This window comes from Dipodomys ordii, unplaced genomic scaffold, assembly GCF_000151885.1.
Source record: "Dipodomys ordii isolate 6190 unplaced genomic scaffold, Dord_2.0 Scaffold201, whole genome shotgun sequence".
NCBI lineage: Eukaryota > Metazoa > Chordata > Mammalia > Rodentia > Heteromyidae > Dipodomys > Dipodomys ordii.
The window spans coordinates 2,418,836-2,442,283 of NW_012267417.1; the positions used below are offsets into that span (position 1 = coordinate 2,418,836).

The following is a 23,448-nucleotide window of genomic DNA, read 5'->3' on the forward strand; positions in this document are numbered from 1 at the left end:
AACAATGAAGTAAGGTTCCTTTCTGTCCACATCCCCTCCAGCATCTGTTGTTATTAGAGTTCTTGATTTTTGCCGTTCTTTCTGGGGTGAGGTGATGAAAACCCCAACTTCTTTAGGTCAGTCAAAAGTCCTGGGCTTGTGACTGGACCTGAGCAGAGCAGTTTTGGGACAGAGGCCCCCTCAACTTGTGGGATTTGACCTCATGTCCACAAAGAGGCTCAAGAGCTAAACTGAACTAGAGGGTGCCCAGCCATTTGCTTAGTATACCTGCCTGCTCCCTGGTGCAGACACCTTCACAGTGCACAGGGGCCATTTGTGTTCTGAGTGTGTAGTAGCAGAAACTGAGTTTCAGTGTTCTGATTGTTTTCCTAAGTAGGACCCAAGCACGTTATTTTCTTAGCATTCCAGATTTCAAAGGATTTAGAGTAACCCAATCTTCTCTATCTCTGGGAAAATCTTGTGCCAACCCCAGGACTCTGTGATGTGCTGGAGATGCCCAAGGTCATGGATAAAATGTGATACATGTTCCTGAAGCATCCATTTAGTACTAAGGTCTACATGATGGGGAGGGAATGGTAGGCTTACACCCTTGATTCTGTCACTCTATACTCCAACAGCCAGGAGACTACTGGTCTCTCCTGCTTTTCCAGAAAAGCAGGACTTGAATCTAGGGCAGTTTTTGCTCTGAGTTGGGGAATTCGGTATTTTCCTGTTTCCAGTAAGGATTATTTACTGCTTCAATAGGATAAAAGGGCTTATAGCTAAAGCATAAACAAATTAGGATAATCCTTCAAACCTGGGGCACTGTTTCTGATGACTGGAAAGCATGAACTAGAACTTGTAATTTCTCAGCAAGGTTAAAAAAAAAAAGACCTACAGAAGCCAGGCACAGTCCCTCTAATCCTAGTATTTGGGAAGGAAAGATCAGAAGATTCTGATTGGAGGCTAGCTTAGGAAAAAGAAGTTTGCAAGACTTCATCTCAACCTATGGCTAAGTGCAGTGGTACACACCTATCATTCCAGCACAAATGTGGGGAGCACAAATAGGAGGATCATAGGTAGACAAGAGTATAAAACAAGACCACTAAAAACAAACAGAAAAAGGGCTGCTTGTGTGGCTCAAGTGGTGGAATATCTGCCTAGCAAGGATGAGGCTCTGCGATCAAACCCCAGTACTGAAAAAGAAACTGGCAGAGACAGCCAGCTTTGAATCCTTGCTTGCCAACCTAAATCAAAGTTTATATTTTGTCTCTGATTGTACCTCAGGGCTCATGGCAGGCCCATCCATCCCAGTGCAGGACTCCAAAGGAGTCCTCTGAAGGTAATCAATTTCACAGCTTTTAGGTTTGCGATCTAATCTGCTTTTCCTAACTGACAAACCTCTTTTCTGTATTGAAATAGATTTTTTTAAATGACTACAAAGCCAGACATCAGTGGCTCACAGCTGTAATCCTAATTACTCAAGAGGCTGAGATCTGAGGATCCCAGTTTGAAGCTAGCTCTGGCAGGAAAGTCCATGGCTCTTACTTCCAATTAGCCACCACAAAAAAAGAGAAAAAAGTGGGGCTGTGGCTCAAGTGGTACAGCCCTAGCCTTGAGCAAAAACCCAGAGACAATGCCTAGGCCCTGAGTTCAAGCCTCAGGACCAGCCACGAAACAAACAAAACTTATACTTTGGCTGAATGTGGTGGTTATATCTGTAATCCCAGCTTCTCAGAAGAAGGTGACTAGAAGGATAATGATCCAAGGCCAGTCCAAGCAAGAAGTTAGCAAGACCTTCATCTCAACAAATAAGCCAAATGTGGCAGCCCAGGCCTGTGGGCCTATGTGAAAGGACATGGACAGATAGAGATCCAAGCCCCAGTAAGAATTTAAGACCCTACCTTGTACAAAATAACCTATAAAAGATGAAAGGCATGGCTCAATCACTGGAACACTTGCCTAGCAAGCATAAGGCCCTGAGTTCAAACCCCAGGACTGCCCCCCAGCCAAAAATCACTACTGATTTAAAAAGTAGACTAAGGAGGGAAGAAGAGAGATGGTGGAGAAACAATAGGGAATCACCCTATCTCTCTCTAATCAGATATTTAGGGTCCTAACATGCATTTCTCCTCAAAAGATTGACAACAACAAACCATGATGAGCCCTCCCCCAACTCCCCATCCCACACTGGCAGCTCGAAAAGCCACAAGAGGAGCCTCACAGGTGCCAGGGACTCCAGGACCTGACCAGAGACACTGCAGCATCCAGAGATCTACCTCAGCACCGCTGGTCATCCCACAACCAATTCCAGTATCAGTGAGTACCCTGGGGGGACCTCTCCCCCCGCAGGAGATCAGCGCTGGCAGTGACCCACAGAGCTTCCCTCCTGCTTGAAGAGGACAGAGGCCAGAGCCCTTCCTCACCCCTCCCTACCTACTGGCTTCCAATGGGAGGCCACCACGACTCAAACTGGGTGGTTGTTAGGACCCTGCATCCTCCACAGCCCTGACTATCAGCAGGGAAACCCCAGACTGCTTGAAAACAATACAGACAAAATCCTGTGCATCTGTGCGAGCTTCCCCTTCAGAACCCCCAAGCCCATCCTCCTCGAGGACTGAAGTTAGTCTCCCCAGCCCCCTGTAGCCGCTGCTGGCAGAGAGCTCCCTGGCCCAGACCCACTAAGTGAGCCCATGCACAAGTTAGCAGCCAAGTGCCAGCCTGGTGACAATCAACCCAGGGCTGAAATGCAAACTCCTGCACACCCATTCCAAAGCCTCATGTCCATCATGGAGGTCTGAAGTTAGTCTTCCCAAATCCAAATGCAACCAACAGTCCAGGAAAGGACCCCAGTGAGAGTGAAGAAGAGATGGAGGACAAAAGAACCATTAAAGAAATGATGACAGAATTGGTCAATAAAGTGATAGGGGAGATGCAAAAACAATTTCAAGAGTACAAAGACAAAGAAGAAATGACAACGAAAATCCTAAAATATATGGAGATAAAAATACAAATACTGCTGGGCGCCAGTGGCTCAGGCCTGTAATCCTAGCTACTCAGGAGGCTGAGATCTGAGGATCACAGTTCAAAGCCAGCTGAGACAGGAAACTTCATGAGACTCTTATCTCCAATAAACCACTAGAAAACCGGAAGTGGTGCTGTGGCTCAAGTGGTAGAGTGCTAGCCTTGAGCTGAAGAGTGCAGAGACAGGGCCCAAGCCCAGAGTTCAAGCCCCACGACCGATCAAAAAAGAAAAAAAAAAGGAAAAAGAAATACACTTCATTAAAAGATAAAATTAACACTATGAGAACTGATCTCAGAAGTGTAGAAGTTCAATTTCCACTATGGAAACCACAGCATAATTCATAGTTAACAGAATAGGTGAAATGGGAAATAGAATATCAAGAGTCAAAGATAAAACAAAGGAGCTAGAACAAAAAGCCAAATAAATAAATGTAATTTACCACATCAACAGAGCCAAGGACAAGAACCACATGATCATCTCAAAAGATGCAGAAAAAGCCTTTGACAAAATACAACACCCATTCATGTTCAAAGCTTTGGAGAAACTAGGAATAGAAGAAACATTCCTTAAAACAATAAAGGCTATATATGATAGACCAACATCCTACTGAATGGGGAAAAACTAAAATCATTTCTTCTAAAATCAGGAACAAGGCAACTCCTCTTCAATTATAGTTTTGGAATTCTTAGCCAGAGCAATAAGACAAGCTAAGGACATAAAAGGGGTTCACATAGGGAAAGAAGAAATTAAACAATCCCTATTTGCAGATGACATAATCTTATACCTAAAGGACCCAAAAAAGTACATCCCCAAACTCCTACGGCTGCTACTTCATCAAAGTAGCAGAATACAAATTAACCCACAAAAATCAGTGGCCTTTCTATATGCCAATAATGTACAAGCAGAAAAGAAAATCATGAAAACAACTCCATTTACAATAGTTTCAAAACAATACCTAGGAATTAACCTAACCAAAGATGTAAAAGATCTTTATAGCGAAAACGATAAAAATCTGAAGAGCTAGGCACCAGTGGCTCATGCCTGTAATTCTAGCTACTCAGGAGGCTGAGATCTGGGGATCTCAGTTCAAAGCCAACCCAGGAAGAAAGTCTGTGAGACTCTTATCTCCAATCAACCACCACAAAACTGGAAGTAGACCTGTGGCTCAAGTGGCTAGCACTAGCTAGCCTTGAGCTAAAAAGCTTAGGGACAGTGCCCAGGCCCAGAGTTCAAGCCCCACAACTGACCCAGCCCCCAAAAAACATCTGAAAAAAGACATCAAAGATAACACTAGGGAATGAAAAGACCTTCCAAGTTCATGGATAGGTAGAATCAATATTGTGAAAATGCTATACTGCCAAAAAATGATATACAAATCCAATACAATCCTAAACAAAATCCATCCTAAACAAAAACAACAACAATATTTTTACTCAGATAGAGAAAACAATCCAAAAATTCATAAGAAACAAAAAAGACTTAGAATAGCCAAAGCAATTCTGGGCAAAAAAGAAAAATGTGAGTGGTATCACACTACCAGATTTCAAACTCTACTATAGAGTCATAATAACAAAAACAGGAAACTCCAAAGATATGGAAATAAAGGACTCTTAATTTCTACTGCTGATGATTCTGTATTCTTTACCCTATATACAGTATATTCACATACGTATCTGTAGGAGGAGAGAGGGCACAGAATCTGAGGAAAAAGAGTGAAGAAGTGCAGCAGTGGAGAGAGAGCACTAGACAATGATGAAAGTGAACTATACAACTTTGTGCGTAGAGCTGGGAGGGAGGGGCTAGGAGAGAATGAGGGAACAGATGACACTGTAGGAAAGGAAATGTACTTATTACCTGATGCATGTAAATGTAACCCCCTGTCTATCACCTCTATAATAACAATGTCAATTTATAAAAACAAAGTATGCTAGGGACCCATTGGTATAGCAGCAGTTGAAAAAGTAGCAGTTGGGTTTTCTTTTGCATTACTGTGAAGGGCTCAGTGTCAGGAAGTAGTTGGCAATGTGGTCAGGAGTTTGTAGATGCAGTGTGGATGGAGTGAAATGCCTTCAGGAGTGTAAACTGGGTGGGAGTGCAATGAGAGTCTAGTGAGATTTTAACAATAAGGTAACTGAGCTGGTAGTTCATGCCTATAAACTGAGCTTCTCAGGAGGCTGACACCTGAGGATCTCAATTGAAGTTAACCCAGGGAGAAAAATCTGCAAAACTCTAACTTCCAATTAGCTAACAAAAAAGCCAGAAGTAGAGGTGGGGTTCAAGTGCCAGCCTTGAGGGGCAAAGGCCAAGTGAGAGGGCAAGGCACAGAGTTCAAGTCTAAGTATTGGCACTAAAAATAATAATAATAAAGATAACTTAGATGAGGAGAGATTAAGTTGCCCAAGAATCCAGAATTATTTAGTGGCAAAGCTAGGACTCAGACCCGGGCATCTGATTCTAGAATTTAGGCATTCACTGTTGGTTTGATGCTGTGACGTTAGCCCCCACCCCCACCCTCCCCTGCAGATGACCTGTTTAAAAAACTGGCCTCTAGTTGGATCTGGTAACTCACATCTATAATCATAATATACACAAGAGGCTGAGATTTGAGGATCGCAGTTCAAAGCCATCCAGGCAAGGGAAATCTACAAAACTCTTATCTCCACATAACCACCACCAAAAGCCAGAAGGGGAACTGTGGCTCAAATGGATGAGCACAAGCATTGAGTGAAAGAGCTAAGGGACATCACCCATCCCTGAGTCCTGAGTTCAAGCTCCGGCACTGGCACAAAAACAAACAAACAAAAACCTGGCCTCTACTTTTTTCTTCTTTAAAGTTGAAAACCTTGAAGCTTTCTTATGTTTATGATTTTACAATGTTCACTGATTACTTTCCAATGATTGTGTTCTTGTGAGGTTTTCATTTACAAAATGACTACTGATCATAAATTGATCTTGTTTTTCAACCAAGAAAATGGAGAGAATGCTGGGATTTGTACACAGACAGGGTCAAGCCCCTGACAAGTCCCCCCTCCCCCCCCCAAGTGACAGTTCCCATCTGGGCTCTCCCTGCCCCCTCACTGTGGAAGGCTGACTCCAGATGGCTCATTTCTGGGTTGCCTTCATGGGGTGATTGCATGGATGGAGCATGTGAAACACTGGAAACAAAACTATCACTTCAGCTTTACAATGACATGAGAACAAAAAACTGAACCGCTGCTTAGACAGGAAAGGGGCTGGTCTGAGTTTCTGTGGCTAGGGTTGATTGATTTTTTTTTTTTTTAATCAAAGAGAAAGAAAAAAACAGACGGCTTGACAAAGGCTGACTCACAGATGTGGCCTAGATTTCTTTCAAGGTTAAATGTTCTCAGTCAACAAGTGGGAACATGACAAATATTTAACTAAGGCTTCAAAAAACATGTCTAAGCACTGTTCAGGGCCGTCCCACTGCAAGACATCCCATGCCTGGAAAAGATGCCTTACTGGTGACATTTTTGGTCCTGAAAGAGGCACAGGACCCTCCTTCCACCCCAGTCCCTGACTCCCGTAAGACAGGAGGGCAGCCCAGGACAGGATCACCTAAGAGTGGGGATTGGGTTGGAAGAGCCCTGTCTGGAACCTGAGCCTTGGTCCAAACTCTAGCAGGGAGGGATACTGATCCAGGCCCCCCAAAAGACAAATTTTGCAATCTCTGGCTACGCCCAGAAGCAAAACCAATTTTCCCATGCAGGACAGTTTCTCCGATTCTCAATTTTAAGTCACAGGACTGATGAAGATGAAGTGATACTTTCAAGCACAGGTAACCAAATACAAGAATCACATACCTGAAACAACAATTTAGCTTTTCAAGAACTAAAGTTATAGGAATAATCAGATATGGCCTATAAGATAGTGTGTGTATATGTGTGTAAGTGTGTGTGTGTGTGTGTGTGTGTGTGAATGTGTGAGAATACTGAACTCAGGGCACAATCCCTTAGCTTTCTCACTCAAGGCTAGTGCTCTACCACTTGAGCCATACCTATAACCCCCCACTCCCACCTTTGGGCTTTTTAGTACTCAATTGGAGATGAAAGTTTCACCGAATTTCCTGCCTGGGTTGACTTTGAACCACAACCTTCAGATATAAGCCTCCTGAATAGCTAGGATTACAGGTGTAAGCCACTGCTGCCTGGCTTATATGTGTAACACTTAAGGAAATAAGATACAGCTTGATGAAGTGTCTCATCCTACCTACTCAGGAAGGAGAGATGGGGAAAAAAAGGTGCAAGGTTAGCCTGGGTAAAATGTTCTCCAGACTGCATCTCAACCAATAAAAGCTAAGCATGCTGGTTCATGCCTGTCATCCTAGTGAGGTTGGAAGCCATAATTCCAGCCCTTTTTGCTTTAGGTTATTCTCCAGATAGGGTCTCATTTTTTGTTCAGGTGCAGCCTCGGTCCTCTATATTCTCCCTCTACCTCCTTCTTCCTCTACCATCTTCTCTCTTTCTACCTTACTAGTAGCTGAGATTATTAGGTATGACCCACCACACCTGCTCTCAACATTTTAGAAGATTTTAAGAGATAGAATTTGGGCCCTGTAATTCTAGCTACTTAGGAAACCCAAAATAAGCAGAAAACATCGCAGGCACACACCAGTGCAAAAACTTGTCCATATCTCAAAAATAACAGTGTAAAAAGAGCTACAGGTGTAGTTCAGTAAGGGTCTAGCAAGCTCAAGGCCCTGAGTTCAACCCCAATACAGAAAAAAAAATAGCTAGGTATGGTGGTGCACCCTTGTTATCCCAGGACTAGAAAAGCTGAGGAAGAAGACTGAGTTGAAGGTTAGATATCAGCCAGCTTCATTTCCCATGAAGTCAAGAGGCAACATCATGTGACATTAGCACTAGTTCCAAAACACTGTTGTGCACCTGCTCCTGGCTTTGGGGGCTGAGCTCCCAGGTTTCATGGGTTCCAATCAGCAATACAGTGGCCCCTCCATATCCATGGAGTATTGGGTCCTGGGCCCTACAGACACCCAATTGGTGAATCTTCAATCCTTTATATAAAAGGCATATAGCCTCCCACATCTCCTGGACACTGTAGCTCATCTCTCCCCTTTAATATCTAAGACAATGCAAAGGTTGTGTAAATATTGCTATGTTGAGTCATTTGGGAAATAATGACAAAGAAAAATATCTGCCTGTGTTGGCACTGGCACAACTTTCCATCCATGTGAGGTTGAATACGCAAATGTGGTAATATGAATAAAGAAGTGACTATACTTCTGGGTCTAAGAACACAGAAAAGAAGACAGAGGTATATTTCGATTTGATTTGACAAGAGAATGGCATCATAAATCAAGATGTGTCTATCTATCTGTCGTTTCTTACCCCAGAAAACAGGAGAGAAGAAATTGTATGACAAACAGGACATTCTTCCATTGGTTGAATTTAGTAGCCTATAATGAAAAAGAAACTAATGATTAGATTAATAATATTGCAGTTATAGATGGAATGAAGCTGGAGTTCACTGATGACAAGTGCAAAATGATGACTATTGTTGTTAAAGCTCTATAAATCTTTACTAATTTGTAGTCACCAAACCAGAGTTGAGTTGACCTTCTGATACATAATCTTAGAGGAAAGTTTATTGCCAAAGGAATAATATTGGCAAGAAAAGTTTAAGCTTATAAATGATTTCCAAGTTTATGAACATGAACTTTGAAACTTGAACTTTATGAACATGATGTTTATGCAACATGAATAAGCAAATCAGATATTTATTAATTTCAACACAATTAAGTAGTTGGAGTGGATAAGATATAGATAGAGAAGTTTAAGGCACAGCTGCTCACTGAACATCATGGCTCATGCCTATAATCTCAGCTACTAATGAGGTAAAGACCAGGAAGATAAAAGTTCAGGGCCAGCCCCAGCAAAATATTAGCAAGCTCTATTTCAATGAATGAGTTAGGTCCACTGTGGTCATAGCTATACTGGAGACACTGGTAGGAGGATCCTAGTCTGAAGCTAGCCAGAGGTAAAGACACAAGATATTACTTGGAAAATTACTAAATAAAAAACCAGATGGGGGCATTGTGGGTCAAGTGGGTCAAGTTGCCTATTAGTGTGTGAAGTTCAGATCACAGCACTTTCTAAAACAAAGACTCACTTTCTGCTTTCCAAGAAGTTTATCCTCTTGAAGTGGCAGGAAACAGTGAAAAGGAGTATTTTATTCATTGGTCCATTGCTTGCATCCAAATTCTATTTTAAGGTAACAAAAGACTGAATGAAAGTGCTTGCTCAATAATGGGATCAAACCAAAGTTCTTCATGTTTTATAGTAGGCAATACTTTATTAGCCAGCCAAATTTAAGTAATGCTGTACATTTAAAACTACTTAGATCTTTTACAACTCCAAATTTTTAAATAATTAAAATAGAATTCCCTCCTCCAATTAATACAATCTTGCTACATGTTGTTGCCATGGATTCATCAGTAATATTCACTCACTTCTATCAACTATGCATTAACCAGATATAGCGGTACATACCTGTAAATCCCTGCACTCAGGAGGTGGAGGCAAAAGGATCCAGCCTGAACTACATAGTAAGACTCTGTCTCAAAAAGGAAAAATATGCACACACACACACATACACATACACAGATATATATATAGTAATTATACATTGAGTATTGATGATTGTTGGAACTGTTGATGAATACTATTTTCTGTGTTTCTGGTTATATTTAAATTTTTCATCATTAGACATTGTACATGTGAGTGTGTGTGTATGTGTGTGTGTGTGTGTGTGTGTGTGTGTGTGTGTGTGTGTGTATTGGTATGAGAACTTGAACACAGGCCTCACACTTTGCTCAATGTTTTTGCTCAGAGATAGTGATCTACCAATTAAGCCATGCCTCCAGTCCAGCATTTGTGCTGGTTAATTGGAGATACAGTCTCACAGATTTTTCTATCCAGGTTGGCTACAGACCACAATCTTCAGATCTCAGCCTCCTGAGTAGCTAGGATTGAGGGCTGCAGTAGTAACTGGCATCCTGCTTCTTTTGTTGTTACTTTTTAAAAATAGGATTTTGCTTTCTGAGTAGGCCAGCCTGGACCATATATTTACACTTCCCACATAGCTTTTGTAAATTAATTTTTGTTCCTAATCTATACCAAATGTACTTTGGACCTAGTGCCAGGATTCAAATGATGAAAGTCCACCCACTGAATATTTTCCAAGGGCCTGACTGCTAAGAAAAGGAGCCGTCATCTCTGGCTTCATTCCAAGGTTAGAATCAAGGTACTGCTCCTAACCCACTTCTGTGTAGCTCCAAAGTCCAAGTCTGAATTACCAAAGCCATGAGTCACGCACACATTCCACACACTCTTTGTTCACCCCTGGTCTTCATCAAGCAGGAAAAATGACTCATCCATTTTCTCCTCATATCCATTTTCTTTCTCATAAGAGGGGTGAATATTCAGCTCTCTCATTGCAATTAATCCAAACTTGGCAAGTAACATGCAACTTTATACCAATGTAACTAAATTCACTTCCTTATCACAAGTAGTTCATAATCTAAATTCTACCATGATCAAAAGTGACCAAGGGAGAAGAAACCATCCTGAGCCAAGGAACATAGAACAATGTGAGGAGGGAAAGTTTCACCACTCTCCCCTTCAGAGCTCTCATCTCACATTTGTCTTACTCATTACAGTGTGCACCCTGTATCTGTTAGTATCTCTTGTAATACAAGAAATACAGTCATAGGCAGGCACCAATGGCTCATGTCTATAATTTTAGCTATTCAGGAGGCTGAGATCTGAGGACCAGATCTAGTCAAAGCCAACATGGGCAAGAAAGTCCATGAAACTCTTATTTCCAATTGACCAGCAAAAAGATAAAAGTAGAGCTGTGGCTCAAGTAGTAGAGTACTAGCCTTGAGCAAAAAAGCTCAGGGACAGTGCTTATGCCCTGAGTTTAAGCCCCAGCAATGGGCACAAAAATAAATTAAGTAAAATATAATAATGTTTTAACTTTGATTTCTGTGGTTTGTCATTTTATAGAAGGCTTTCTCTTATAATTGTAAATGTATTCTTTTTTCTAGTTATGAGTTTCCTTAATAATATATAGATTCATCTGGAATTTTTGTGACTAGAAGTCATCTGGGCTTAAGGTACTTAAAGGAAAATCTGCTTGAAATCTTCAGAAACATTCAAGTGGTAGAGATGAAACAGGGTAAACACTGGGATATTCTAGCACCACATAACCAAATAGGAGGATGATATTCTTCCAGAAATTAGGAATTAATAAAGTAAAGTATAGGTGCTCTTTAAAAAAGAGCAGTACTGAGTTTTGAACTCAGGGCCTCACATTTGCTAGGCAAACACTCTACTGTTGAGCCATGTGTCTAGTCCTTTTACTGAACTAGTTATTTTGAGATAAGATCTTGCTTCCTGACTGGGACTTGTAGCTGGATCACAGACCTATTTTATACTTCCCATGTAGATAGAATGACAGGCATATACCATCATGCTTAGCTATTGATTTCAAAGGGGTCTCAAAAACTTTTTGCCCAGGCTGACTTCAACCCACAATCATTCTAATATCAGCCACTCAAGTAGGTGAGAATACTGACATGAATCATAACTGCGCAGCTGGTACAGATGTTCTCTGACTTCAGATAGAGCTACTTTCCAATAAACTGTAAGTTGGAAATACCATATCAAAAATTCAATAGGTATTCATCAAATTGTTACTCTGAGAAAATTTAATCCATGATTTTAGTTCAAATAATTTGTAAGAGCTTCTAGATTTCTTTTTTTTTGGGGGGGTCTGGTCATGGGGCTTGAACTCTGGGCCTGGGCACTGTCCCTCAGCTCTTCAGCTCAGGCTAGCGCTCCACCACTTGAGCCACAGTGCCACTTCCGGCTTTTTTCTTTTTGCTTATGTGGTGCTGAGGAATCGAACCCAGGGCCTCATGCATGCAAGGCAAGTGCTCTACCACTGAGCCACCTTCCCAGCCCCGAGCTTCTAGATTTCTATTCCTAGTAACTCTTTTTTTTTTGGTCCAGTTGCGGGGCCTGAACTCTAGGCTTAGGCGCTGTCCCTCAGCTCTTCAGCTCAAGGCTAGCACTCTACCACTTGAGCCACAGCGCCACTTCCGGCTTTTTTCTTTTTGCTTATGTGGTGCTGAGGAATCGAACCCAGGGCCTCATGCATGCAAGGCAAGTGCTCTACCACTGAGCCACCTTCCCAGCCCTATTCCTAGTAACTCTAAGGACAGTTATGGATAGATAGATAGATAGATAGATAGATAGATAGATAGATAGATAGATAGATAGATAGATAGAAAAACATCAGAATTTATGAAGTAATAAATTGTAGTGGTTCAAAAGAAAAGGACATTTTTATAATAATGAAACAAAACAAATCGATAGGACCACTTGATTAAGAATATTTTGCTTGTGTCATATTTCTGATGGACTCAGCTTAAAATGGATGGATAGTAGGTAAAAAATGAAAACTATTTTCATTTGAAAATCTGCCCTGCTCTATCCTATGATGCTCTGAATTAGTAGTGTTTACACTTTAACCCGAAACAGAGGGCTCTTCCTACAAATTGGCGCTTCTTGGTGGATTTTAATAAATACTGGGAATGACTGGAAATGGCCATTCATTCCTGGCAGTGCAATGGCCCAACTTTTTTGCTGTTCCCTCATGCAGGGAAATATGTACAGATGAGAAAAGGTTGTCTCTACCTTGTTACATAGTGGTTGTACCTGCTGGGTAAACTCAGTCCCATCTGTGGCTCTTGGGATTTGAATATCTGTTACTTCCAGGGGTATTGTTATTGAATGGGGTATTGTTCTTTCTAAAGCTGTACTTTCTAGTTAGTTTGTTAGTTAGTTCATTTGTTAGCTAGCTTGAGACAAGCTCTCCCTTTGTTTCCCAAGCTAGCCTGGAACCCATGATCTTCCTACCTCAACCTCTCAAGTGCTGGCATTACAGGTGTGAGTCATCACACTTGGCTTAGAGCACTTCTGATTCTCAGATGAGAGATGATCCACCTATACTAACATATCATTTTAGTTGTCTCTCACGAATGTACAGTAGCCACAGTAAGCAGAGCAAATACTTAAAAAAATAGCTTTTTGCAATTCAGTCATGGATCCTGGGTTGACAGGTAAAATGGCATGCTGTCTATGACTTCTTTTTAAATGCTCCTGGGGAAGTTGGGGCAGATAGAAATTGATATAATGAGAAGAGCAATACACCAAAAAAGTATTGGGGTAGAGTAAAGGGTTGGACAGTTCACTGGGTTATCCTTGAGAGACCGTATATGTTTAAAAATGTCCATTAAAAAAAACAAGAATAAGTCAGTTTTTAAACTACCAAAATTCTTTCTCCAAGCTGGACAGTGGTGACTCACACCTGTAACCCTAGCTACTCGGGAGGCCAAGATCTGAGGATCGTGATTTGGAGCCAGCCTAGGCAGGAAAGTCCATGAGACATTTACCTTCAATTAACTACCAAAAAAGCTGGAAGTGGAGCTGTGGCTCAATAATAAAGCACCAGCCTTGAGCAGAAAAAGCCAAGTGAGAGTACAAGGCCTCAAATTCAAGCCCCATTATTGGCACAATTTTTTTTAAGTAACAAATAATCAAAGTAGTCAAAATGCCCTTTCTCTCAAAGTATCTATTTCAGGGTCCTCTCATGAACACAAAAGCCTCAAACTCAGATTTTGTTTATTGTTTTCCAAAATGTTCTCAAGTTCTTGTCATTACTCTGGCCTCTTCCCATGTGCCTAAAACTAAATGCCAATGTAAGGATGATGCCAAAGGTATGATTAGGGACAGCAAATGTTCCTTTGTTCAAAGTTGTTCTTGAACTCCAGGGCTCAAGCAATCTGGTATCAGTTTCCTAAGTAGCTGAGACTACAGAAGTATGCCACCAGGCCCACTTGGATTTCTAGCACCCATTCCAGCCATCGTCACACTTTCTATTTCAAGTGTGAAGTAGTAAATAATTAGCTTAAAGATGGTAAGACTGTACTGCCATGAGCTTACCTGTTGGAGGTCTCCTGTGGAGGCACTAATTATGAAAGTTGGGATAATCATGAAACAGGCATTGTAGAAGAGTACTCCGTATTTTCCAAGCTCCTGCAATAAACAAACAAAACTGTACTGAATTATAGAAATACAAAGCATCAGACTTCCTGGAACTAGTTGCAAACTATGTATTTGTATGAGGTTAGAACATGCATTCTGACTATGAATTCTGGAATATTTTTGGCAAATTTTTGCATGTAAAATGTTTTGTTTCAATCATAGTGTGATTTCAGAATAAACATTTGTCTTACACCAAAACTACAACTACCAAAGAGAAAAATGGAAGCCTCCAGGGTTCTACTACCTCTAGCATTGTAATTGTTTGAAGTTTTTATTTAAAAGCATAGTATTCAAAATGAGAAATCTGGAACAAAATTAAGTAGATCAAATAGGTTAACATAAATAACTCCTTTAAAGCATCTGCTTTTTTCATCAAAAAGTAGCAGCATTATATATTTACTTTCATTAAAGCAGTCACACCCTTCTCCACCAAGAAAGGGTGACATATTGTGATTTTTACAAAAGGCAACCAACCTGTTTTTGTAACACTGTCACCATTAAAAAGAAACAAATGGTCCTACCGACAAAAATAAATAAAATAGCTCATGGAAATAAGCCTGTCTAGTCAGAGAGAACTCCCTCACACAGCACAAAGGACTTGGAACAAAGAACCATATGTTTGGCTCATCCTTGCAGCTTTCAACAACAGCTGGGGTTGGGTGAGGGCTTGGGCACTGGGGGCCCCCCCATGACAGGAGGCCACATGGAGCAAATCTCATCTACTGCAGTCCTTTGTGCTCAGGAGAGGCCGTTAGTGCTGGAGGAGCTCACAAATGATGCTTGTCATCTCACACCATAGATGAGGAAACAGGTTTGAATATGTAGAGTTCAAAGTCACTATGGCCAGGAAGTCAATAGCCTACATCCCCAGACTCCAGCTCTAGTGTATCCTCAGAAGAAATATTTGGCCCTCTGGCTTCCATAGTAATTGATGATGCAGGTAAAAGAAAAATATATGCTTTGTAAGATGTAAAGGTCTGGTCAGAATATACCTTATATATAACATATTATATATAATTTACAATATATACAACATAATATATTATATATAATATAAACATATAGAATCATATAATGTATATATTAAATAACATTATATAATATATAACATATAATACATAATCTATAACATTACACAATATAATTTTATATTATATTACATAATACACATATATTGTATATTATTGTATGTAAAAATGACAGAATAAATATTCATAGATTTATAATATACTATATAATTACATAATAATTGGGTATATAACAATTACATATTACATGATAATATATTAAATGTATCTTTATGTAAACATTATGTGATGTATATATTCTGACTGCATCTACCAGTGACACCTTTTCCCTTCCTAATTTCCACAATTTTGCAAGATTGGAAGTAACAAAGCTAAGAAGAAATTAGTAAATCTCATTACATAAGCTAAGTTACATGCCAACTACACCATTTTGTTTTTCATTTTTCCTGTCATTTTGGGGTCACATGTGTAAGCTGTGAAACACAGGAAGGAAGGTCTGGTACCTTTGGGTCCATTTTCTGTTTGGTATAAACTCCATTTGCTGCTGTGAAGATGTCATTCAAGAACACAAAAATATAGCCTTCCAAGTTAAAAGCAAGGTCAGAACTGGCAGGGAGAACATAAAAGAAAAAGGATTATTCAGAAACTCACAACTTGGTCTCAAAGCATGTCAGCTTTTCCTCTTCCAAATTATGCTAGGACTAAGGCATCTACCACCCAGCACAAACCAGACCAGCCAAGCAGGTGGCTTCAGCTGGCTTAAGACCTAGACTTGGGGACATTAACTGTGTTCCTTCAACTGAAAATCCCTTTCTGATTAGCAGCATCACAATCCCTGAGCCCTGACTTCTCCAAGGGAAATGACTTACCTGCCCAATCGCACTGCCTCTGCTCACTGTAGTGAACATAAGCTATCGGGTACAGCCCAAGAGGCACAATTGGAGGTGACCAGAACAAGTAGACAATAGGAGACAGTGACAACTGTACCTGGTGCCCAAACAGAACCTGTCCATCAAAAGGGAAAGGCAGATATCCCCAGATAAGGGGCATTGCTCCCTGTGATTTTTGGAACACCTCTTCAACTTCCTTCCTTCCTTCCTTCCTTCTTTTCTTCCTTCCTTCCTTCCTTTCTTCCTTCCTTCCTTCCTTCCTTCCTTCTTCTTCCTTCCTTTATTTTTCCCTCCCTCCCTCCCTCCCTCCCTCTCTCTCTCTCTCTCTCTCTCTCTCTCTCTCTCTCTCTCTCTCTCTCTCTGTGCCAGTACTGGGGCTTGGACTCAGGGCCTAACACTCTTACTTGGCTTTCTTTGTTCAAGGCTAGTACTCTGCCATTTGAGCCATACCTCCACTTCTGGCTTTTTGCTGATTAGTTGAAGATATGAGTTTCACAGACTTTTCTGCTTTGGGCAGCTTTTTTTTTTTTTTTGGTGGGTCGTGGGGCTTGAACTCTGAGCTTGGGCACTGTTCTTATGCTCTTCAGCTCAAAGCGAGCAATCTACCACTTGAGCTACAAGCCACTTCCGGATTTCTAGTGGTTTATTGGAGAGAGGAGTCTCACAGACTTTCCTGCCCGGGCTGGCTTTGAACTGTGATCCTCAGATCTCAGCCTCCTGAATAGATACAGGATTACAGGCATGAGCCACCTGCACCCGGCTTTTGGGCTGCTTTTGAATTGTGTTCTTCATTTCTTCAGCCTCATAAATAGCTTGTATCACAGGCATGTGCCACCAGTCCCTGGCTCTCAACTCCCATTTTAAATAATACTGGTATAAAAACATTGATTGAGACAGGACATAGGGTTGAGAGAATCATAACTGATTGATATATAGGTAGTACCAGACCTGTGACATAATTCATAAATACAACTTGTCTTTAATCTACTCTTAGATTCAATAGCTGTAGGTCTAGATTTTTTGGCGGGGCGGGGACGGGGGGGGTTCATTCATTTTTTTTCTTTCTTTTCTGTCTCTCTCTTTCTCTTTTTTTCCTTTGACAATATCTCACACTACTTTAACCAACATGGACTCCAACTTCTAGGCTTAATTGATTCTCCTGGCTCAACCTCCTTAGCTGCTGGGAATATAGACATGTACTACCACTTCCATCTAGTTAGGGTCTGCTAACATAACAGACAAAAGACAGATTAGTAGGAGAGAAGGGATACAAAACTCATTAATATTTTGCATGTGCAGGAGATGAGATCATGAGCTATAAAATAACATCTTAATAAAGGAAAAGAGAGATGGTCTCCAGAGACACCTAACTCGCAGAAAGTGACTAGGAAGCATGTGAAGGAAAACAACAGCAAGGTAATGTTATTTGGGTTTCATTTCAGGGACTAAGCACAGTGCCATCTCTGTCTCCAGTGAAAAAAGCTGACCTCCTCTTCCTGGAAAATTTATATCCAGCACTGAGGCAGAGAAGAGACAGGCTGCAAACTCTTAGCATCCGTTGATTCTCTGTTGCCTTTAGCTCAAAATAAAACTGATCTCAAAGTAGCATATTTTGGGGTTTATCATTTTTCAATATCAAAAATAACATTATCTCTAGCCAAACAGAATAAGCCAAACTGTATCAAATCTTAATATAAATTAAAACATTTTTCTTGAGGCTTCCATGTGTGCTTCCTATGCACGTGCGCACACACACACACACACACACTGTATATAGATATATGTGTATTAACATATGTATAACATATAATACATACATTATACATATTTATAATATATATTGTGTACATACAAATATGTTATGTGTGCATACAACTATATCTACATATATAGAGACAATCTACATAAGGAACTTACAAACTAACAGCCAACCCTAGGAGACAATCCTGCAGACAACTGCAGGAGGCTGATAGCTTCAAATAAGATGTCACCACAGTCAAGCTGTCCCTGCCTCCACCAACCCCCCTTTCCTGCCATTACAATTCTGCCTGCCAAATGCTGCAGGAGGGAGCTCTTGGAGTTTAACCAGGTTCTGTGGCTGCTAGGTTTGGGAATAATTCCTTATCTCAGTGAAGCTCTGTTAAACATACCTTGTCTGCAGTTTTTCTTTTAAGTTTAAATAAACAGAAAAGATCAAGTGGAGAAAAGGTGCCACCCAATCCCTGGGAGTAAGGGTGGAAAATGGAAGGAAAAAAGGAAGGAAGAAAGGAGGGAAGAAGGAAGGAAGGAAGGAAGGAGGGAAGGAAGGAAGAGAGGGAGGGAGAGATGGAGGGAAGGAGGAAGGGAGGAAGGAAGGAAAGGAAAGCAAAGGAAGGAAGAGGAGGAGAGGGAGGGCGGGGAGGAGAAGAAAAGAATAGGAGAATAGAATAGAATAGAGTCCTTCCCTTCTTGGAGATTGCATTCCAGGTGTTAAGTTAGACCAAAATAACCCCAACAAACAACAACAACAAAAAACCCTAAAAAAGGTTTTTAAGATGCAGCACACTGATAGTGACAGATGTTAGCAATCCCCCCTCTCCCTTTCTGGTCCTAAGGTTTAAACTCGGAGTCTTGTGACTGTTAGACAGGTGTTCTATTACCCACCTTTTTTTTTTTGATTTAGTTATTTTTCAAGTAGAGTCTTATATTTTTGCCTGAAGCTGGGCTCTGGTTACATTCCTCTTAAATATACCTTCTGCAAAGCTAGGATGATAGGCATGTACCACCACTGTCCAGTTTGCTGATTGATATGGGGTCTCACTAACTTTTTGCCTTGGCTCACCTCTACTATCCTCCCTATCTCTGCCTCCTGAGTAGCAGAGATTACAGGTGTGAGCCACAGGCCTGCTGTTTATTTTTCTTAACTGTTGGATTCCCAGTGCCAGAACAATGCCTGCATGCTAAATGCTCACTGTTCTTGTTGAGCTTGACAGTGAACTTGTACCAAGTCCTTGTGTTAATTATCTCAAGTGGGTCTCACAATGCCCCTCTGAGGTGGATGCTATGTTAATTCCAGTATTACAGTCTAAGTAAAAGACACACAGGAAGTTTAAAAGCATATCCCTAGTTGTAGAGATATGAATGAGGAAATGAAAAAAAAAACAGGCAAACACCTTGGCGTCATAGCCAAACTCTTATTTAATATGCAATGAACAGTCTAGACTATTGGGTCTGAATGATTTAATAAAACAAGTTAATGTTGAAATTCCTCCAATCTTTGTCCAAACAAACTTATTTTCTATGATCATCCTTATTTTACAGATGAAGAAACTGAAGCACAGAGAAGCTGAGAAATAACAAGGCAGCAGAGCTAAGCCATAATAGGAGGAAAAGGAGTTACTAATACATTAAGCACCACACTATAAAAGACAGAGTCAGAATGCCTGCTTTCTTGCCCTCATATGTGAATAATTAAGGTAGCAGTCCTAGGCTACAGTGAGGGTTTATATCTAAAATACACAAACATATCTAATGGCAGCATTCCAGCACTGGAAATATCAAATACTAAAGTACTGCAAAATATTTAAACAAATACACAAAAGCTTTATAAATCTGTTATAGGTTTCTGGTACTTGAGGCGTTTGGGTGCTAGGACTTGAACACAGGGCACTGTGCATGCTAAACACACACTCTACCACTGACCTAAGCTCCCAGTTCATATCTGTTATATATATTTTTTTAAATTTTTTTTGCCAGTCCTGGGGTTTGAACTCAGGGCCCAGGTGCTGTCCCTAAGCTCTTTCACTTAAGGCTAGTTAGCTCTACCACTTGAGCTACAGCTCCACTTCTGGCCTTTTGTGGTTAATTGGAGATTAAGACTCTCATGGACTTTTCTGCCCAGGCTGGTTTTGAACCCCAATCCTCCTACCTGAGCCTCCTGGGTAGCTAGGATTGTAGAAGTGTGCCACCAGTGTTCAGTTAGATCTGTTCAATTTTTAATCAAAACTCTTAAGAGCTTCATAAGTAAAAAATTTGAATTGATATACCATAATAAAAGTAAATGGCACATTGCATTTTGTAAAGCTTAGCTACATTCATGTCCACTAATGCTTCTTGCTCTAGTCTCAGGAGTATTCAAGACAATGTGAGACCCAGTCAGGGTCTCAGGCAGATGCCACAGTCTTCAATAGATTATAGGCTCTTTGTTGCCCAATTCTATCACAATCAGATGGAAAATGGAAAAGCAAGGCTGGGGTGTGGCTATTGCCACAAGAAATTGACACAAGAAATGTCATTGGGCAGAAACAGTGCAAAGACTCACCCAGCAGCTATGAGGGCCCCAATCACAATGGCAAAGACACTGACAATGATGCTCAGTGAGTACTGCTTCCTGAAAAAGACAAGTAAGGGAGACAGGAGAGGAGAAAGTTAAAATTATATCGGTTTTTTTGTTTTCTTTTGTTTTTGGTGCCAGTCCTGAGGCTCAGACTCAGGGCCTGGGCACTGTCCCTGAGGGTTTTTGTTGTTGTTGTTGTTTGTTTGTTTATTGACCAAGGCTGGAGCTCTATCACTTGAAGCACAGCTCCACTTCTAGCTTTTTGTTGGTTGTCTGGAGGTAAGAGTCTCACTGACTTTCTTGTCTGGGCTGACTCTGAACTGTGAACCTCAGCTCTCAACCTCCTGAGTAGCTAGGATTATAGGTGTGAGCCACTGGCACCTGTTTAGGAGAATTACATTTTTAAAAGAAACTGACAGTGGACATTGGTGATTTCATTGCTAAAAATCTAACAGCCAATGCTTCATCAAATTTATTTAACTTCTTAAGCAGTTTTCTGCATCTGATTATCAACTGATCTCTCTAATCTCACTAGAGAGATGTCATATGTGTGTGGATATGTGTGTGTGATTTTTTTTTCTTCTCTATACCAAAACCACTATATTTTCTATTGAGCTCAGCAAAATACTTTAGATCTGTTAAGAAGTGGTATTTTTCTCTTTTATAGTTTTCTAATTATTAATCTATAATTTTCTAGGAACAGGTGGTATTTGTCTGACTTTAAGTAATAATTATTTTACTCCCTTATTAACTCCTTCAGGGACTATGCAAACATTTAACCACTTTTAAGTAAATGAACTATTTTTCTGTTAGGTATTGCCACTGGCAATGTAACTACTATGGTAAGAAGACTAGATTTTAAGTGGAAGAAAATAACACAGTGAGTAGAGTGGGAAGATAAACACATTGGAGGAATGAAGGAAAAACAAGTTACCCGAGGATGATGGTTTCCAGCAGTAAAGTGAGTGGGATGGTGAATTTCCTGAGCACAGTGAACATTGGAAGACTGTCAGGGAAAGATTGGAGCATAGCATCAGATACCTAGTATTTGCTAGTATTTTGATTTACACATTATATCGATACAGATCTTATACAGATACAGAGATATGTAATGATCTAGAGATAGAAAGATATTTTTGTGTGTACAGGTACTGGGGCTTGAACTCTGGGCCTGGGCGCTGTCCCATAACTTTTGTTTATTAAATACTTTTATTGTTATTATAAAGGTGATGTATGTATAGAGAGGTTACCATTTCATAAGTCAGGTAATAAGTGAATTTTTCTTTTTAGACAGTGTTACCCCTTCCTTTGCTCTCTCACAGGTTTTCACTCCTGTCCCTCCCCAGCCAAGTTGTATAGTTTATTTCCAACATAGTGTCTAGTGAGTTCCACTGCTGTATTTGTTCACCCTTTTTCATTTCTGAGCCCCCTTTCCCACGCAAAGATAGAAAAACAAACAAGCAAAACAAAAAGAAAAAATAACTCTTGCATCCATTTCCTGAAGTTCATTTTGGTAAATATTATTTTATATGATTAGGGGCACAAAGGCATTGTGCCTTTGTGTTCCTCCTTTGGTCTCACTATCCCTTAGCTTTTTGCTCAAGGCTGATGATTTATCACTTCAGTTTCACTTCCAGCCTTTATGGTTAGTTGGAAATCAGAATCTCATGGACTTTTCTGCTCATGCTGTTTTGAACCAAAATCCTTAGATCTCAGCCTCTTGAGTAGGTAGGATTACAGGTGTAAGCTATCAGTGCTGGGTGAGTAGGTAGGATTACAGGTGTAAGCTATCAGTGCTGGTGTGTTCTATATTTTTAATTAGGCCCAATCACTTTCCAAATTAAATATAAAGCACTAGCCTTTATTATCACATTGACCACGAATAAATTAGATTAATAATAAAAAGATAAAATAATGTCATACCACAGTCACATATAGATTCAACCTGAAACTTATCCAAATGCCAGTTGGCTTGCTTTGTCTTTCCCTTTGCAGAAACTGACACACTAATTTTCAAAATAAATGTGGAAATTCAAGGAATCCAGAAAACCAAAACAATCTTTCTAATTTCAAACTTACTACAAAACTATGGTAATCAAGACTATCCAGCACTAGTTTAATGATAAATTTAAAACTAATGAAATAGAATTAAGAGTCATCAAATAAATCCTTACATTTATTGTCAGTTGGTTTTTCCTTAAGTGGTGGGATTGCACATGTATATCATTATGTCCAGATTTGACCACTTGACTTTTAGCTAGGGTACCAAGACTATACACACACAAAGGAATAATCTTTTCCATAACTGGTCCTGGGATAAATGAACACTCATAGATAAAAGAAAGGATTGGGACTTCTACTCAAATCATATATGAAAAGTTAACTCAGAATGTATCAAGGATCTAAACATAAGAACTTAAAACTATGAAATTTTTGTAAAGATAGCAGCAAAGGCTCATGACCTTGGGTCAAAAGAAGTCTTCTTGTCTGTTGTATGGCTAGTGAAGATCTTCTCCCAGTCCATGGGCTTTTCATTAATCTTGTTTGCTATATCCCCCAACAACAAATCCTCAAAGAAACAACTGCCCGATTAATAAATAAGTGGGCTAAAGACTTGAGAGACTTCTCTGAAGAGGAAATAAGAATGGCCCATAGACACATGAAGAAATGCTCAATCTCTCTAGCCATAAAAGAAATGCAAATCAAAACAACATTGAGATTCTACCTCACCCCAGTAAGAATGGCTATAATCAAGCACTCTATTAACAACAGATACTGGAGTAGATGTGGCTAAAAGGGAACCCTACTGCAATGTTGGTGGGAATGTAAACTTGTTCAACCATTTTGGAAAGCAGTATGGAGGTTCCTCAAAAGTATCCACATAGAGCTCTCCTATGACCCAGCAATCCCACTTTTAGGCATTTGCCTAAATAATTACAAACAAGGCCACACTAAAGCTACCAGCACAACTGTTTATTGGCAGCATTATTCACCATAGCTAAGATATGGAACCAACTCAGATGCCCCTCAGTAGATGAATGGATCAAGAAAATGTCACACA

At 40.3% G+C, this 23,448-nt stretch overlaps 1 protein-coding gene across 3 annotated transcripts in view; it reads right to left on the reverse strand.

Annotated features, from left to right (window-relative positions):
• Window positions 1-23,448, reverse strand: part of Slc35d2 (solute carrier family 35 (UDP-GlcNAc/UDP-glucose transporter), member D2) — a 65,406-nt gene that overhangs the window by 19,827 nt on the left and 22,131 nt on the right. For all 3 annotated transcript variants that reach the window (XR_001175758.1, XM_013034924.1, XM_013034923.1), the window contains exons 5-9: window positions 21,322-21,393; window positions 20,373-20,441; window positions 15,686-15,788; window positions 14,053-14,145; window positions 8,371-8,438 (exon numbers count right to left, since the gene is read on the reverse strand). Coding sequence is in view for 2 of the 3 variants with exons in the window: in XM_013034924.1 (XP_012890378.1) it covers window positions 8,371-8,438; window positions 14,053-14,145; window positions 15,686-15,788; window positions 20,373-20,441; window positions 21,322-21,393 (405 nt within the window). In the remaining variant the exon portion in view is untranslated. The remainder of the gene's footprint in view (window positions 1-8,370; window positions 8,439-14,052; window positions 14,146-15,685; window positions 15,789-20,372; window positions 20,442-21,321; window positions 21,394-23,448) is intronic.